Source organism: Hermetia illucens, chromosome 6 (genome assembly GCF_905115235.1).
Source record: "Hermetia illucens chromosome 6, iHerIll2.2.curated.20191125, whole genome shotgun sequence".
Lineage (NCBI taxonomy): Eukaryota > Metazoa > Arthropoda > Insecta > Diptera > Stratiomyidae > Hermetia > Hermetia illucens.
The window spans coordinates 24,915,635-24,933,585 of NC_051854.1; the positions used below are offsets into that span (position 1 = coordinate 24,915,635).

The 17,951-nt window shown below is 42.5% G+C and overlaps 3 protein-coding genes across 4 annotated transcripts in view; 2 read left to right on the forward strand and 1 right to left on the reverse strand.

Annotated features, from left to right (window-relative positions):
- LOC119659191 (G-patch domain and KOW motifs-containing protein) overlaps window positions 1-17,841 on the reverse strand; it is a 32,184-nt gene extending 14,343 nt beyond the window's left edge. Inside the window, exons 1-2 of the mRNA XM_038067152.1 lie at window positions 17,622-17,841; window positions 16,980-17,562 (exon numbers count right to left, since the gene is read on the reverse strand). Coding sequence (XP_037923080.1) covers window positions 16,980-17,562; window positions 17,622-17,758 — 720 coding nt within the window. The 5' untranslated portion in view covers window positions 17,759-17,841. The remainder of the gene's footprint in view (window positions 1-16,979; window positions 17,563-17,621) is intronic.
- Window positions 65-3,117, forward strand: LOC119659194. The gene is made up of 4 exons (XM_038067154.1): window positions 65-348; window positions 1,691-1,917; window positions 1,971-2,144; window positions 2,217-3,117. Exons 1-4 carry the CDS (start codon window positions 148-150, stop codon window positions 2,467-2,469), a joined length of 855 nt encoding a protein of 284 aa, XP_037923082.1. The 5' UTR covers window positions 65-147; the 3' UTR covers window positions 2,470-3,117.
- On the forward strand, window positions 6,637-8,573 carry LOC119659195. 2 transcript variants are annotated; one of them, XM_038067157.1, is made up of 5 exons: window positions 6,828-6,961; window positions 7,282-7,349; window positions 7,612-7,838; window positions 7,892-8,065; window positions 8,133-8,573. In XM_038067157.1, exons 2-5 carry the CDS (start codon window positions 7,332-7,334, stop codon window positions 8,383-8,385), a joined length of 672 nt encoding a protein of 223 aa, XP_037923085.1. In that variant the 5' UTR covers window positions 6,828-6,961; window positions 7,282-7,331; the 3' UTR covers window positions 8,386-8,573. The 2 variants fall into 2 exon arrangements, with proteins under 2 accessions (XP_037923083.1, XP_037923085.1); XM_038067155.1 differs by lacking the exon at window positions 7,282-7,349 and having other exon boundaries at window positions 6,637-6,961; window positions 8,133-8,567.
- Window positions 17,842-17,951: the final 110 nt, after the last annotated feature.

Sequence of the window (17,951 nt, forward strand, 5' to 3'; positions counted from 1 at the left end):
AAGAAACTAGAAGTGGTTATTCCACAATAATCGATGTCTTTCGAGGGGCGTAAGGTGTGTTCCAATAGTATTTCGCCGATCGTTCACTAATGTGGACATGTTAGTCTTTCGTGATATAAATTGAACCATTAAAAGTTGCTGATTACCATGGCTGATAAATTAGTTGATATACCAATTCAAGACTTGACAAGTTTGCGAGATCTTTATCGTGAAGATTGGCCTAAGTATAATATTGGATATGGCACTGTAGATACGTACGTAAGGTGGCTGAATAAAGATCCTAACATTCCTCATATTCGAATTTTATCACTCAATGGTGACTGGAGTGATGGCACTTTTATTATTACGGTAAGTACACCTAAATTATGTTTGAACTCTTAAGTCTAAGTTCGAATATTCAGAAACTAATTAAGGTTCATCTCAAGATTTTTCCATTTCCATGGAAGTTGAGAACTTTTAACATAGAATTCGCACAATTATTTCTTAGATAAAGAAAAATCAGTTATACAACTTCCTTAGTTGTGATAAGAGGGATTAATCTGGCATTTTGGGGGATTATTTCATGAATCAATGAATTTAATTTGGGTGCAGAATAAATGGAAGTCTAAACTAAAGAAGCGAATTAGACGATGAATTCGAATTTTGAGACCCAACTGATATCCTCAAGTACATAATTACAGATTTTTCACATAACACAAGACTAAAAAAGAGATCAATTAAAACGCATAAATGTTGGCACCAGTGCAGGTGAGATATAAACCCTTTAGTAGCCATTGAATGGAATCCAAATTTAGAAAAAGTTCCCTTTTGGGCTAACATTTTATCGTATTGAATCACCGAGAAAAAGAGGGAACGGTTCCCGAAATATTGTATACACTACAACTCACTAGAAAAAATTTAACCACAAAAGGAAGGGTAGGTAGGCAGGTATCAGTGGCCGCTCCGAGGAGTCCAATTAGCGCCTTGGTGCGCCGTTTTGAAGCGACAAACTCCTAAGAGCGTGACTGTTGTTATGGGAACAAGGAAGCAGAGTCCAGCCGGCTCGGATATTCAGAGCCACCCCGTAGCATTCACGAAAGAAAGCAGCTCTCCCACCCTGCAGCTAGAAATCTCTCTGAGGTCCCCAAAGAATGGTTTACCCAGTGTCCGCAGCCTAACTCTAGCCAGAGCTGAGCAATCGCAAAGAAAGTGCATGAGGGTTTCCCTTCCTTCTCCGCAGCTTCGGCAATGCGAGTTGTAGGGTATGCCGAGCCTAGCGGCATGGTCCCCTATGGGCCAGTGCCCTGTGCAGACCGCCGTAACCTTAAATACATTTGCACGCGTCTGGCACAGGAGCTCTCGTGATCGGGCTATTTGTAAGCGGGCCAAATTCTCCTTGACTTGGCACAGCTCGTAAGCCTTCGCCATCTCAGGCCCGCGACTGCTAGGTAGTGCGAATAGACTCGGCCCCCGACAGCCGCCAAAGGAACACCGACTGTATTCGCCGAAGGACTGCCAAGAGCAGAGCCTTGCCTGGCCAATCCGTCAGCCCGCTCATTCCCCTCTATGTTCCTATGCCCGGGAACCCAGAGGAGAGTGACCTTGAGCGTGCCGCTCAGACGGTTCACAACACAAAAAAAAACTTCCTCTATTGTTTAACGGTAATTAAATTAACAACTAAAATAATCCGATCTATATTCTTACATTATAGGACTGGAGTTCGCTCTTTGCCAACACTCGAAGCACCGATTTCACTCGTCTAGTAAAAGCCCTGTCTCTGGTGGATTGGAGCAAAGGGTACACCATTGCTTCCATTGGATCAAGGCTGCTCGATCTGATATATAAATTTGTTGAGGAAAAAAATATTGGTGTTAAATATATAAAGGGTACCAAATGGTTTCGAATGCCCCACGATGAAGCTGCGAAACTTATCGTAAAGTGTGAAAATATTATGAAGTCGCTAAACACGTTTTAACGTTTCGTCTTTTCAGTCCTCCTGATGCGATTACACTTAGACCCCTAACTGCGGAAGATGTAGTAACTGCGAATGCATTGTGGCCCTTCAGACGTCCTGGCTCTTTAATATTCTTGCAACGTTTGGCAAAATATAATATAAGTGTTGGAGCTTTTACAACTGATGGAGAGTTGGCTGCATGGTGTTTCAGGTGAGATAAGATTCGGAATATTTATAATACATCTTCAGATATTGAATCTAAAATGTCTTTTTCAATTGATAGAATTCCAGTAGGTAGTCTTGGAACTCTACAAGTTGTCGAATCACATAAACGAAAAGGATTTGGAAGTTTGATAGTTCGTGCTATGGCGAAAGCTATTGGCGAAACTGGATATGATGTTTTTGCTCCCGTAGTGGTTGACAACTACCCGTCACTGAACATGTTCGAGAAATTGGGATTTAAAGTGGTTGACACCATGAACTGGCTACCACCAGCTAAACCCGGATGCTGGCACGACAACGTGCCACATTACTAGAGAAATTATAATTTTGGAAAACTTCCTATCTAGATTTTTTTTACTCCTGTTCAGAAACATATATCAGTAAAACAATAGACTGAGACAACCGAATTGTCGTGTTGACTAGCTTCTTTCTCCATGTGGAGTAGTCTGAAATTTAGATACTCCGTAACGACCTTGCTTTAATTAACTGTAACTTCATCGGGGCCTCCACGCTTTCATGAAACTTCGTTATGTATTGTAAAGAGCCAATATGGGCGACGACTAGAGGTAGTTCCAAAGGTCTTTATTATTTCTCCATGACGTCAATTCAATAAAAAGCATTTTGAAGTTAAAAGTCGAGCTCGTAGCAATCCACTAAAATGTTTTGAAATTTTGGTTAATCCATAGAATCCTTCATTTAACCTTCATGTACAAAGAGGAGTCGACTGAAGGCCGGGCCTCACAACTTTACTTGCAAATAAATGCTCCAACATATAGAGTCTAATTTCTGTAAGAAAATTTCTCGATTTTGAAAAGCACGTACTTGAAACATGTTTTTGAATACTTTTAGAATTCTTGATGAATATTTCAAAAAGCTCGTGTTGTAATTTTGGTCACAATTGTTAGGCTTTAGGAGGCAGATTTCTGCTTCAAATTATCTTCTTGAGAAAAATAAGAATAGTAAAATTGACTAGATAAAAATGAATCTTTTTTTGGTTAAACATAAATATATTATTTGGTAAATGCAACATTTCGGGAAACAGTTGTCTCCCTTCCTAGTGCGATTTTCTAGCTTCCCGTCCTGAAACTGAATGCTGAAAAGGATTCCCATAACACTGCTTAAGGGAATATTAGTCGATGATTGTAAGAGGTAGATTTATATATTCTTAAGATTAGCATTATTTACTCCGCCATGCTATTAACATATCATGCTGGTCAAAAACTCAGGTAAAGGAGGAGGGTTTGAGGCAACGAATTCCGTACTAGCCTCAGTAAAACAAAAATAAAATGCTGAGAGCAGGGAAAGAGATAAATAGAGTATGGTTGGAGTTATTCCACTATACTAAATCCTACCTGATCTCTCTTGGTGATAGGTCCCACGACAGGCCGACCAGGAAAATTCATACAATGTCGTTGCAAACATGTTGATCGGATTGAGTCATAAGTCTCCTAGAAATGCTAGGACGTCCACCTCAGTTGACGCGGCAGGGCGGGCCCCGGTCCTGTCAAGAAATGGGCGAAATGGACGGTGTCAGGACGTAAGCAAATTAGTCCGAACAAAATGAACAAAACAAATACGTGTCGGCACGCTAAATGTTGATACCCTAAGTGGAAAGACCAAGAAACTCGCAAGAGCCTTTCGGAAAAGGCGTACTGATATCTGCGCTCTGCAAGAAACCCTGGTCTGGTGCCAAAAGCTGCGTTCAATGCGAACGCGGTAAAAATGGCTTAAACTTCTCTATTTTGGTAGCCCACACACTCAGTATGGTGTTGGCATTGCCATCTCAGAGGGTTTCCGTGATACTATTAAAGAAGTCGGATGATTTGACGATCGGCTGATGAAGCTCCCCATTATAACAGCTGATCGCACTATTCACTTCTTCACCGCGTACGCACCACAGACAGGTCGACCTGATGTCGAGAAAGATGCCTTCTGGCAACTTCTCAATGAAAAGACTTGTCACGTGCCTGCTGACCATTATATTATCATTGCCGGCGACCTTCATGTGGCTGAAAAGGTAGACGGTAACAGGTTCCATGGGAGAAAGGGATTCGGAGCGCGCAGTGAGGGTGGCGAGCGTATAATCGATTTTGTGGACACCCATGACCTTGTACTTATGAATACATGGTTCATCAAATGATTGTCTCATCTATCTGTCTCTATATTTTATAGTGGGAGCAGTAAAACGCAAATCGACTATATTCTCAGCCAACATTTTACCACTGTCACTGATTGCAAAGCCTTTCCCTATGAGAACATCGCACCTCAACATCGGCCTTTGATTACCGTCCTGCGAATTAAGCCACCGATAAAACAGCGTGAAGAACGCATTGGCCCGCGGCGCATTAAATGGTGGAGATTTCGTGAGCACAAAGAAGAAATGATCTCACTCACACGATTACCGACCATTACGAATGTGGAAGAATCGTGGAACCAAATGAAAGACACGATCCACAAAGCGGCCTCTGCAACCCTCGGGGTCTCCAAGCCGGGTAAGCGGTACATCAACCAAAATACTTGGCTTTGGAATGGTAATGTTGAAATGAAGGTCCGTGAAAAGAAACGCCTCTACCACAAATTTCTCTACGATAAAACACCTGCTAATTGGCGAATTTACAAGAATGCCAACCGGGAAGCAAAGAAAGCGATCACTGTCACCCGAGCGAACCATTACAAAGATCTTTACTATAAACAGGACACTCGGGATGGCGAGAGAGATCTGTATCGACTTGCTAAAAGCCGTAACGAACGTACACAGGATATCGAACACTTCTGTTGTATTAATGACAATAACGGTACTTTGCTTACCAACCGTCGAACCGCAACGGATAGATGGCGAGAATACTTCGAACAGATTTCAACTGAAGAATTTGCTCATCCTCCACTTCCACAATCATTGCCGACATTTGGAGCAGGTCCACCTGTCAGCGCAACTGAAGTTGAGCAGGCAATAAAACGAATGAAATCGAGAAAAGCCACAGGACCTGACGACATCGCATCTGAGCTCTGGAAAGCGAAGAGCTGGGACCCAACACTGTGGCTCAGTGAATTCTTTAACCGGGTTATTCAGGAAGGAAGAACACCATCTGACTGGCAAGAAAGTACCACTGTTCCAATATGGAAAAAGAAAGGTAGCCCAGCAGAATGTTCAAATTACCGTCCGATCCGGTTACTTTCCCATACCATGAAGATTTTTGAACGCATTCTTGAAGACCGTATTCGCGAAATCGTTGAAACAACCGTGAATCAAGCCGGATTTGTCAAGAACTGCGGAACTACTGACGCAATACACGCTGCGCGGTTACTCATGGAGAAACACTGTGAGAAGCATCGCCCTCTTTACATTGCATTTCTGGATCTAGAGAAAGCATTTGACCGTGTGTCACAAGAACTCATCTGGTATGCTATACGACAACACTTAGTGCCAGAAGAACTTGTGCGCTGGATTCAATTGCTCTCCCACGATCCGGAAAGTAAAGTTCGAAGTATGGCGGGGGTAAAAAACCGCTTCGTCTCTCTATTGGTGTTCATCAAGGAAGCACCCACTCACCACTCCTCTTTGTTCTTGTTATGGACACCGTCACGCAGGATATCCAACGTCCCTACACGCGCCTTACACAATGCTTTATGCAGATGGTGTTTTCCTAGCATCTAATAGCAAAAATGATCTCGAACAAATTGTCAAAAAATGGAATGATCGCCTCATGCAACACGGTATCAGATTGAATTTAAACAAAACTGAATTTTTGACAACCGATCCCCATGAAACAGGCACAATCACTATCAGCAGCAGTAATCTGCCCAGAACTGAGCGATTTAAATACCTCGGGTAAACGATATCAGCCAATGAAATGCGTTATGAAATTGCTTCACGCATTAACGCAACCTGGATGAAGTGGTGTTCTTTGTGATCGACGTATCAACAAACGTCTCAAATCTAAAATTTACCGCAATGTCGTCCGTCCTGTTGCTCTTTATGGTTCTAAGTGTTGCCCGACTATAAAAGACAATGAACGGCGTCTTCCGGTAAAGGAGACGAAGATGTTACGTTGGATTATTGACGTCACACGTTTTGATCACATCCCAAATGAGGATATCCGCGATCGTTATGAGGTTGCACCGATCGTGGAAAAATTGCAAGAGAGGCGTCTTCGATTGTATGGTCACGCAATTCGTGCTAACGAGATTTCACTTGTCAAGATTGGTCTGAACATCGAAGTCGATGGTAAGGGAGCAAAAGGCAGGCCGAAACAACGGTGATTATTGAGTAGTTTGAGCATATTCCTCTTCTGAATCTTTCCACAGCCTTTAAATCTCTCAAAGTTTAATGAGCCACTGTGTCCACGGTTACAAGCTTCGTTTGATGGCAGTCCACATATGTTCCAAAGCTATATTTTAAGCTCCCCAAAATGCATATCACACACTTCCATTAGGGAATATACTTATCTTGTAAGAAACTAGAAGTGATTATTCCACAATAATTTGCAATCGATGTCTTTCGAGGAGCGTAAGATGTATTCCAACAGTATTTCACCGGTCGTTCACTAGTGTGGACATGTTAGTCTTTCGTGATATAAATTGAACCATTAAAAATTACTGATTAGCATGGCTGATAAATTAGTTGATATACCAATCCAAGACTTGACAAGTTTGCGAGATCTTTATCGTGAAGATTGGCCTAAGTATAATATTGGATATGGCACTGTAGATACATACGTAAGGTGGCTCAATAAAGATCCTAACATTCCTCATATTCGAATTTTATCACTGAATGGTGACTGGAGCGATGGCACTTTTATTATTACGGTAAGTATACCTGAATTATGTTTGAACTCTTAAGTCTAAGCTCGAATATTAAGGTTCATCTCAAGATTTTTCCATTTCCATGGAAATTAAGTACTTTTAACAAAGAACTCGCACAATTATTTCTCAGATAAAGAAAAATTAGTTATACAACTTCCTTAGTTGTGATAAGAGGGATTAATCTGGCATTTTGGGGGATTATTTCATGAATCAATGAATTTAATTTGGGTGCAGAATAAATGGAAGTCTAAACTAAAGAAGCGAATTAAACCATGAATTTGAATTTTGAGACCCAACTGACACCCCCAAGTACATAATTACAGATTTTTCATATAAGACGACACTAAAAAAAGAGATGAATTCAAACACGTAAATGTTGGCACCAGTGCAGGTGAGATATAAACCCTCGAGTAGCCATTGAATGGAATCTAAATTTCGAAAGGTTTAAACCTATCGAATTAAATACATAGAAAAAGTTCCCTTTTGGTCTAACATTTTGCCGTATAAAATCACCGCGAGAAATAGGGAATGGTTCCCGAAATACGCGACAATTCACTAGAAAAAGTTTAACCACAAAAGGAAACTTTCTCTATTGTTTAACGATAATTGAATTAAATAACTAAAATAATCCGATCTATATTTTCACATTATAGGACTGGATTTCGCTCTACGCCAACACTCGAAGCACCGATTTCACTCGTCTAGTAAAAGCCCTGTCTCTTGTGGATTGGAGCAAAGGGTACACCATTGCTTCCATTGGATCAAGACTGCTCGATCTGATATATAAGTTCGTTAAGGAAAACAACGTTGATGTTAATTATATAAAGGGTACAAAATGGTTTCGGATGCCCCAAGATGAAGCTGCGAAACTTATCGTAAAGTATGAAAATATTCAGAATTCGCTGAACACATTTTTAAGTTTCGTCTTTTTAGTCCTCCTGACGGTATTACGCTTAGACCCCTAACTGCGGAAGATGTAGTAACTGCGAATGCATTGTGGCCCTTCAGACGTCCTGGCTCTTTAATATACTTACAACGTTTGGCAAAGTATAATGTTAGTGTTGGAGCTTTTACATCTGATGGAGAGTTAGTTGCATGGTGTTTCAGGTGAGATAAGATTCGGAATATTTCCACCTTCAGATATTCAATCTAAAATGTCTTTTTCAATTGATAGAATTCCAGTAGGCAGTCTTGGAACTCTTCAAGTTGCAGAATCACATAAACGAAAAGGATTTGGAAGTTTGATAGTTCGTGCTATGGCGAAAGCTATTGGCGAAACTGGATATGATGTTTTTGCTCCCGTAGTGTTTGACAACTACCCGTCACTGAACATGTTCGAGAAATTGGGATTTAAAGTGGTTGACACCATGAACTGGCTACCACCAGCTAAACCTGGAAACTGGCATGACAACGTGCCACATTACTAGAGAAATTATAATTTCAATCTAGAATTTTTGTACTCTTGTTCAGAAACATATATCTGTAAAACAATAGACTGAGACAACCGAATTGTCGTGTTTACTGACTTCTTGTCCCATGTGGAGTATTCTGCGAGTTAAATACTCCGTAACGACCTTGCTTTAATTAACTGTAACTTCATCGGGGCCTCCACGCTTTCGTGAAACTTCGTTATGTACTGTAAAGAGCCAATATGGGCGACGACTAGAGGTAGTTCCATCTTAGGTAGTTCGACCTTGCTTTAATTAACTGTAACTTCATCGAGGCCTCCACGCTTTCGTGAAACTTCGTTATGTACTGTAAAGACCCAATATGGGCGACGACTAGAGGTCGTTCCAAAGGTCTTTATTGTTTCTCCATGACGTCAATTCAATAAAAAGCATTTTGAAGTTAAAAGCCGAGCTCGTAGCAATCCACTAAAATGTTTTGAAATTTTGGTTAATCCACAGAATCACTGAGGATTTAACCTTCATGGACAAAGAGGAGTCGACTGAAGGCCGGGCCTCACAACTTTACTTGCAAATAAATGCTCCAACATATAGAGTCTAATTTCTGTAAGAAAATTTCTCGATTTTGAAAAGCACGTACTGGGAACATATTTTTGAATACTTTTAGAATTCTTGACGAATATTTCGAAAAGCTCGTGTTGTAATTTTGGTCAAAATTGTTTGGCTTTAGGAAGCAACTTTCTGCTTCAAATTATCTTCTTGAGAAAAATAAGAATAGTAAGATTGACTAGATAAAAATAAATCTGTTTTTGGTTAAACATAAATACAGGGTGCGGCAGCATAACTTCCTTTTTTAAAATGCGCGCCACTCAGTTAGTTGATGTCATAGCGGACCGCTAGTCGTCTCGTTCAAGAGGGGATACTGTAAAGTTTTGTCCCGACATTGTTCAGTCGCCATCATGCGTTGGAATAGTGAGGAGCGTGCCTTTGCCGTTGAGGTTTACTTTTCAAGCGGATGTTCGGTGATTGCAACACAGCGTGCATTTCGGAATCGCTTTAATTTAGCCCCGTTGGCTCCCGTCCCAGACCGCAAATCAATTGTTACATGGGTCACTACATTCAGACAAACTGCAAGTGCGACAAAAGGAAGAACTGGAGTCCCTCGACCCGTTAGATCACCTAAGCACATTGAAGCAGTGAGAGCATCAATGTTGCGATCGCCACGGCGTTCTGCGCGCAACCACGCATCTGCCCTTGGACTATCCGATCGTTCTGTGAGAAGAATTCTTCGTGATGATCTTCATTTTCATCCCTATAAGATGGCGATAGTGCAGGAACTTTCAGAACGTGACTTCAATTCTCGGATGAACGCGTGTGAGCTTCTTCTTTATGTCGTTCCCGAGGGTGCTATTGTTTTTTTTAGCGATGAAGCCCATTTTCATTTGTGTGGGTCGGTTAACAAACAAAACATGCGCTACTGGGCTGACACCAACCCTCGAGAATTGCATCAAAAGCCTTTGCATTCACCCAAAGTCACAGTGTGGTGTGCAATTTCCTCAGCTGGAATTATTGGTCCCTGGTTTTTTGAGGAAAATGAGGTTACAGTGACGGTGAATTCGGACCGGTATGTAAACATGCTACAGAATTTTTTTTCCCACGGCTAGAAAATTTGGATTTGGGGGACACTTGGTTCCAACAAGACGGTGCAACAGCACACACTTCAAGAGCATCGATGGCTGTTTTGAGGGAGCAGTTTCCAGAGCGCCTTATCTCAATTAGAGGCGATTTCGAATGGCCGGCACGCTCTCCCGATCTGTCCCCTTGTGATTTTTTTCTATGGGGTTTTTTGAAATCCCGTGTTTATGTGAACCGTCCAAGAACCCTACAAGATTTGAAGACCAACATCCAAGAAGAAATTGCCAACATAACACCTGCTATGCTAACAAGAGTCATGACAAACGCCAGAAATCGGTTTACGCAATGTATGGAGAATGGGGGACGTCACCTAACAGATTTGATCTTCAAAACAATGTAAATAAAAACTTTAGACATGTACCTACATTACAAAAAATAAATAAATATTTTTCGATGCATACAATAGTTTTTATTGAATTTTGAAAAAAGGAAGTTATGCTGCCGCACCCTGTATATTATTTGGTAAATGCAACATTTCGGGAAACAGTTGTCTCCCTTTCTAGTGCGATTTTCTAGCTTCAAGTCCTGAAACTGAATGCTGAAATGGATTCCCAGTGCATATTTGGAAGTGCACTCGGTCGTGATTGGAAACGATTTGATCTCTCGTTCAATTCAAAACGAAGAGGCGGATTGATGGAGAAAGGGAGCACAAAGGGACCAAACTGTCCATTGTAATTGCATGAAAGTGATATGCACTAGACCTCTGATAAACTTAATATATTCAGGCGTTTTATCTATATAGCACCAAGAAATAATTCGCAGGCGATAACAAGTCTTCAGATGGTCTCATTAAAAATGTTAACACTCTACACTCTGACAAGTGGATTTGAATCATTTTCTGTGGCAGATTTAAGTTCTGAAATGCAAGAAAGACGAAGAAGAGGGTATTAGTTCATCACCGAGAAAAAAGTTACATGAAATTTCTTTAGTATTGAATATCTCAGCATAGTAGAGTCAAGCAAAACAAGTAGGAAAAGAATAATCGCTCGACAAAATCAAACAGTACCAGTAATGAAAATATAAAGAAACGATGACGAATTTTCCACTTAAACTCCAATTAGTGAAAGCATTTTAATCTAATTCACACAAAACCTTCTGCGAGTGGCTGTGAACTGCATCTTATGAAGCAATGACGTTAATTTTCGTCTAAATGAAAACGTAAACAAGGAAAAAGGTGGCTACAAGACTCCACGAAAGAGTCATCAATTACTAAGACGCCAACGACATATACATAGTCCAACAAATACTATTTGGTACGCCTCATAAATAAACGTAATCATTTAACTGTATTTTCATACCTGACGGAGAACAATCGAGAAATATAAATAAGACACAAAACCAGGGAAAAAGCTACTGAAACAACATCAACAGCTCCGCTCCTAAAACCTATCTCCATTTTCACGTGGTGACCACTGGGAGTTTTTGCTTAACGAGAAGCTGTAGGCAGAAAAGTATAAAAACAAGTCTCCTGCGCCTAAAAACGATATAAATTATTGCAACTGGTCCTTCAGGTTGGAGGTTAATTAGGGAAGAAAATTCTACATGGAAAGCGATCTGATACGAAGCTATGGAAGAAGCCTCCAACTGAACTGATAAGACAATAACGAACTCAGCAAAGGAAAAGGACAAACAAATTTGCGTATTTTCTCATGGAACGTGCACTTCATGTATAGACCGAAACCTGTTTTGCAGCTAGACAGGATCCCGCGTCGCAAGAGATGCGCTGGACAGGGATGGGTTTCCTAAAAGGAAGCCTCCATACTATATATCATAGCAACCATCCAGTGAACCACGTGCACGCAGTAGGTTTTCTAATCAGACAAACAATGAAACCTACTAAGGAAAATATAAAAGAACGCCGTTCACGTCCCTACAGACTGCAGAGTTGAAGACGGATACCTTCTACGAGGCAGTAGAACGAACCCTTGAAACATGTCCCCCGCCCCCCCAATCATGTTACCTGGAGGAGCGGAGCTCGTTCTCAAGCGATACATCGGCTTCCATAGCTTGCATAAAATTACCAACAACAATGAACTGCAAATTAACCAACTAGCTGTGTGACAACAATTGGACTATTTCCGACGAGATCATGTGTACGACTTTTGGAAGAAACTTTCATGTTCTAACACATATTAGGGTACCAAACATCTTTCGAGAATCGAAGACAAAAAATTTTCACGAGCGCCATTTTTGGAACATCCAAATATATGGTAGTTTACAAATCATCATCATCATCAATGGTGCAACAACCGGTATCTGGTCTAGACCTGCCTTAGTAAGAAACTCCAGACATCTCGCTTTTGCGCCAAGGTACACCATTCGATATCCCTAATAGCTGTCTTTCGTCCTATGAACCCAGGTCTTCGAGGAATATATATATATATATGTGGGATGTTTCGAGCGAAACAGTTTTTGCAAGCTGAAGTAGGCTGTCGCCTGCCAACAACCGTGCATGGATTTCATCACCGTAGCTGTTATCAGTTGATATTTTCGGTCCTAGATAGGAGAAATTATCAATGATCTCAAAGTTGTTCGTCTTGCCTTCATTAGTGTGCAGCCTGAGATCTCGCGCGCCTGCTAGATCTGGATGAAAGTAGACTGTACATCTAGGGTTGTTCTTCCCATAATGTCAATATCAACAGCTTAGGCCAGTAGTTGGATGGACTTGAAGAGCATGGTGCCTCTCGCATTTATATCGGCATCGCGGATCACTTTGTCTAGGGCCAGGTTAAAGAGGATGCATTATAGGTCATCCTTCTGTCTTAGAGCGTTACTAATGTTGATCTCGAGAGTGGTCCGGCTGCTTTTATCTGGCCTCGCACATTGGTCAATATCAGCCTAGTTAATCTTGGAAATTTCGTCGGGATACCGATTTTTCTCATGGCCCTGTAAAGTTTTACCCCGGTTTTTGTATGATGCTAATGAAAAGTTCTACTTACTAGAGCTGAGCAAGCCATTAAATAATAATAATAAAATTAAAATTGCCGGGGGTGATGGCACTACAGCTGACACTGTCGCAAATTCAGTTATAGACCTGATAACAACGACCCATAAGGACATCGAGGCGTGTTAAGCTTGTATTGGTGAACGGCTGAAATTGAAGAACTCTGACCCTCTAGCATTTCATAGAGCAAGGAGCGGTTGCGTGGAAGGAATGTCACAAATTCCGCCGCTTGAAGCAATATCTAAACGGCCGGGAAGCGGCATATATTGTAATCACAGACTATAGATCACCCAACAAAAGATTCAACAGCACAACAAGCAGGAGCAAAATTCACTGTCCGGGCGGTATTCCCTGCGCACCCCATACGGGATGACGTCGGCAATGCGGAGAGCGCCGAGGACTACCCACTTTCCTCTATAAAAGAGTTGAAAGAGGCAGTTTTCTCTCGATGAAAAACAAGAAGGCGCCCGGACCCAATGACATCCCAGCAGAGGCATACAAACTAGTGCTACAACATCGGCCAGACCTACTGCTCGGCATATTCAACGCTTCCCTGGAGAGGGCAGTTTCCCCACTCTTTGGAAGGGGGCGGGGCTTACACTGATAGCAACGAGGGACTCTGGATTGCCGTCTTCATACCCCCAATTTGTATGCTTGGAACTGCCGGAAAAGTGCTCGAAAAGCTCATCAGCAGGGAGATCCACAGTTGATGCTATCATGCAATTCGGAGGCACACAGTCGCCGAGCTCGACGAATGGCGCTCCTCGTAACGCTTGACGTCAGAAGAACCTTTAAGACATTCTAGGACAGGTCATATCGGGATAGCGCGGGGATCCATTTTAGATCTGGGCTTCTGGAACACTTCTTATCATAGTTTGTTTAGACTCGGCATGTCAGAAGATGATGATGTCACGGCGATTGTTGCTGGAGGCACTGTCGAACAGGCGAAAAGAAAATTTGGCATATTGATGCGACGGGTAAGCGGATGGTTTCAGCCTTGCCCTGGAAAAAACCGAAGTAGTCATCCTGACTAAGAAGAGAATTCTGATCCTGCGTCCGATAACGATCGGCGAGTCGATAATCGAACCAAAACCAACGATAAAGTACCTTGGAGTGACTCTTGACTCAAAGATGAACTTTTCCGAGCAAATCGAAGCAGCAGCGAACAAGGCTGCAACTGTTGTGGGGGTTATTGGAGGTTCTAGCTCTAGCAGGTGACGTCTCCTGCTGCGGATTAACGCTGTTGGAAAGGAGGTATATCGTAAGCGTCTTGCTAAAGTACAGAAATGGAGAGTTTTGCGGGTATAATCTGCCTACCGCACTGTCTTTTAACCGGCCGTGATGGTAATCGCGGGAGTGATTCCCGTTGCCTTTCATGCTAAGGAGCGTAAATCCATATACAAGCGCAAGGGAGAAGAGTCAAGGTAGGTGATTGCTCGCAAAGAACGGCAAAGTACACTAGATGAGTGGCAACTCTCTTGACAAAATGAGATTAGAGGCAGATGGACTGCGCAGCTTATTAGCAACTTAGGAGTGTGGCTGAATCGGAAACATGGCGAGACGGACTATTTCCTTACCCAGCTCCTAAGTGGGCATGGAGAATTTTAGTCTTATCTAAACAAGACTGGAAAGGCACGATCTACTGATTGTGTGTTTTGCAGTGAGGTTGCGGGTTTTTGTTGAAAGTAGGATGGAATTCGTCAGCAGCTCTATTTGAACAAAGAGGATCTCTCCCCAGACAACATGGTCGTGGAAATGCTGAGGTGTCGCGGAAATGCTGAGGAGACACATGGAGTTGCGTTGTGTAATACGTTCTTCTCGTAGCAAAGAAGATAGAACTCCACCCGTGAAGGGGCCGGATATCAGGGGACTCCTTGAACTAACAATACTCTTCCTTCTCTCCCCTTCCCTTGATGAAAGCGGGGTTCCGACTTATTAGATACCGCTGGTATTTGGGTTCGGAACGGCGGAACGGGTTCGGGCCCAAAACCGGGAAGATAGCCCTGCTTGGATTAGATGTTTAGGAACAACGTTTTTCAGCGTCTACCTAATACCGAATAAGACGAGGCCGGATTTTCAATGCAGGAATCATGTTCTAAAGGACACTGCCGTGCCCAAGGCGGAGCGGCGGATCTTGATTGTGGATGACTTCCAATTTAAGTTTGTTGAATGAGGCGTGCTTCATTTGGATTCCAGATTAAAAAGAAATCCTAGTAATGGCTACGAAAGAAGCATTCCTCACCGAACGTTCGCGTCAATGTTCAGGTGGTGAGTTCTGGATTCTTTTGCCCATTTTTCACTAATAAGAAAGCACCCACATCATCCCGGCAAAGTTACACAAGCTGGGTTGATTCAGCGTTTATCTGAAAGGAGTTTTACTTTGTAGGCTTTGACACAGCCGAGAAAATGTTCAAGGCTAATAAGCCACAGACTCACCGAAACTATACATTCTGTCAATCTCCCCAAGATAGTTCAGTTTTAGAACAGATAAATCCACGGTGGATGCTATCATGGAGGTTATTCATACAATTTATCGAGCTTAAGCCCGCAACTGTTGATCTCAAAAAGTAGGACTCCTCGGTACACTAGGAAATTCATTCTATGTACCGGGCTTCGTCTTCATGTTGAGGAATTATCTGAGAGAACGCTCCCTGTTCTATGAAATGCTGGAGTGCCAGACGAGTGCGGAGATCACGTTGAAAGTAGCACCGGGACCCATCCTAGGGCTGTACCTTTGGAACGCTTACTTCGGCAGCCTGCTACGACTCGATATGCCAGAAGAAGCGGCCTGGTCGGTTATGCAGATGTTGTTGCGGAACTTGTTGGATATACTAGGGTATGGGCGCAAAGAAGACTTGGTATATCCATGCGACGGGTAAGTGTTCATAGTTTCAGCTTTGCGCTAGAAAAAAACCAAGCAGTCATCCGTACTAAAAAAAGGACCCGACTCTGCGTCCTGCGTCTATCGACAAGATAATTATAGAGTCAAAACCAACGTTAAGGTCTTTGGATTGACACTCTACTCGATGAGCTTTTTCAAGCAAATCAGAGCAGCAGTGGGCAAATCTGCAGCTGAAGTTTCGGCGTCGACTATTAGCAAACATTGGGGCCCTACATTTAGCAAGACAGGTATTGTTATGTGCAACGCAATCTGTCTTGTTCTATGACGCGGGGTTGATGTGTTTAAGAAGGGTGCGCAAGTGCAGAGATGATGACGGTGGGATCTGACAACTGCGCTATGATTGGGAATGATTTCCGTTGCCCTTGGAGAAGAGATGCGGTTACTTGTAAAGATCGGCAAAGTAGATGAAATGAGTGGCCACTCTCTTGGCAGAGATAAGAGTTAGATGGGCTACGCACCTCAATGGCAACTTAGGTGCGTGGCTGAATCAGAAGCATGCTGAGACCGACTTTTTTTCTTACTCAGCTCCTAAGTGGAGTTTTCCAGCCTTATCTGCACAAGATTGGGAAGGCACAATCTCATGATTGTGTGTTTGGCAATGGGTTGTGGACGGCGCTCATCACACCTTTTTTTCTTGTGGAAGGTGGGATGGGATTAGTCAACAGCTTTATTTACACACAGGTTAGCTCTCTCCAAACAACAGGGGAGATACTGAAAAGCGCTGAGGGAAGAAGTGCGCATTACGTTCAGGTTCTTCCCGTTGCAAAGAGAGAGAGCTCGACCGGTTGAGGGACGCGATGACAGGGGGTTCCTTGAATTAACAGTTCTCATCCTCTTCTCCCCTGGCAGTGACGAAAGGAATTTGAAGGCTCCCCAAGGCGGGAGAGTTCCGCCGCCAGCCCGAAGTAATGCGACAAATGGTTCCAGACTAGCTCTCTGACGATAAAAAGGTGTGCTGAGATATATCGTCAAATTTTTTAGTAAATTTCCCAGCAAAATCTTAACTCAAAAAGTCTCAGCTAAGGAATTTAGGTTTTAAAGAACAGTTAAAGTTTGTAGGAAAGTTGTACTCACCTGCCCATATAAATCCTTGTGTTTTCCTGCCAAAATTTTAACACATGCATTCTTTTTGATTTCCAGCGTTTCGTTTGCATCCGGCGGTATCAATAGCGGTTTCGGCTTCGCGATTTTATCTGCACCCAATCCCATTCCTTTCGGTCGAACGAACGGTTCCATCAAATCCTTCTTATCGTCTTTACTTTTCGGTTCGTCTTTCCATCCCATACCCCTCAACATCGCATATCCAAATTGCGTTATTGGAGTGCTCTCATAGTCATCAAAGGTAGACTCCTTCGCACCATCCAGTGGAAGTTCGTCTGGCTTAGGAATTGCAATGGCAGACTTGCCGTCATCAGTCCCATTTTCTTCGGTTTTCGTAACAGATTGTAATAGCTCTCGTGCGGCTCTTTGTTCGATAGTTTCGTTTTCAAGTGAGACTTCTTTCGGCTTCGAATCAGAGTTGTTTTCGTCTGATTGGGGTGCAATGATGCCGTTCAATATATCATGGCGGGCTTTTAGGCTTGCGAGCGCGGCAGCGGTCCTGGTTGATTCTTTCATTGGAATGACGAGAGGTTTCGCTTCTTCCTTAGGTTTCTCCCTAGAAACAAACACATCTTTAGAATTTTGTACTAAAACAAAAAAACGCGGCAAACATACTCGACAAGCTTGATCGTCTGCCCTTCCAAGCACTTGATCAGTTCCACTTTATTATCCTCTTTCACTGATGTTGCCGAAAGGACGTTGGGTTTTTTCTGAATTTTGCTGAAACCGAATGATATTTTCTTCGGCTCCATTTTTTTCAGTTTGTATATTTTCGTTTACAAGCGACAAAAAAGTAGCGACCAAAACATAACCCCGAGAATCCGCGATACCAACAGTTGAGGGTCAATTGACAGCTGTCACATTTGCCTTAAAAGTGGCGGAAACTTTTGGAGCTACGGCGAAGTGTAGGCAACTCTCCCCAATTGTCAAGAACGTTCGAGAGAA

Excerpts from the sequence above, each read along its gene's own strand:
- LOC119659194 (XM_038067154.1), top strand. The coding sequence starts at position 148 with ATGGCTGATAAATTAGTTGATATACCAATTCAAGACTTGACAAGTTTG. Across the intron at positions 1,918-1,970 it reads GCTGCGAAACTTATCGTAAA|TCCTCCTGATGCGATTACAC; the intron begins GTGTGAAAATAT and ends TCGTCTTTTCAG. Across the intron at positions 2,145-2,216 it reads TTGGCTGCATGGTGTTTCAG|AATTCCAGTAGGTAGTCTTG; the intron begins GTGAGATAAGAT and ends TTCAATTGATAG.
- LOC119659195 (XM_038067155.1), top strand. The coding sequence starts at position 6,761 with ATGGCTGATAAATTAGTTGATATACCAATCCAAGACTTGACAAGTTTG. Across the intron at positions 6,962-7,611 it reads ATGGCACTTTTATTATTACG|GACTGGATTTCGCTCTACGC; the intron begins GTAAGTATACCT and ends TTCACATTATAG. Across the intron at positions 7,839-7,891 it reads GCTGCGAAACTTATCGTAAA|TCCTCCTGACGGTATTACGC; the intron begins GTATGAAAATAT and ends TCGTCTTTTTAG.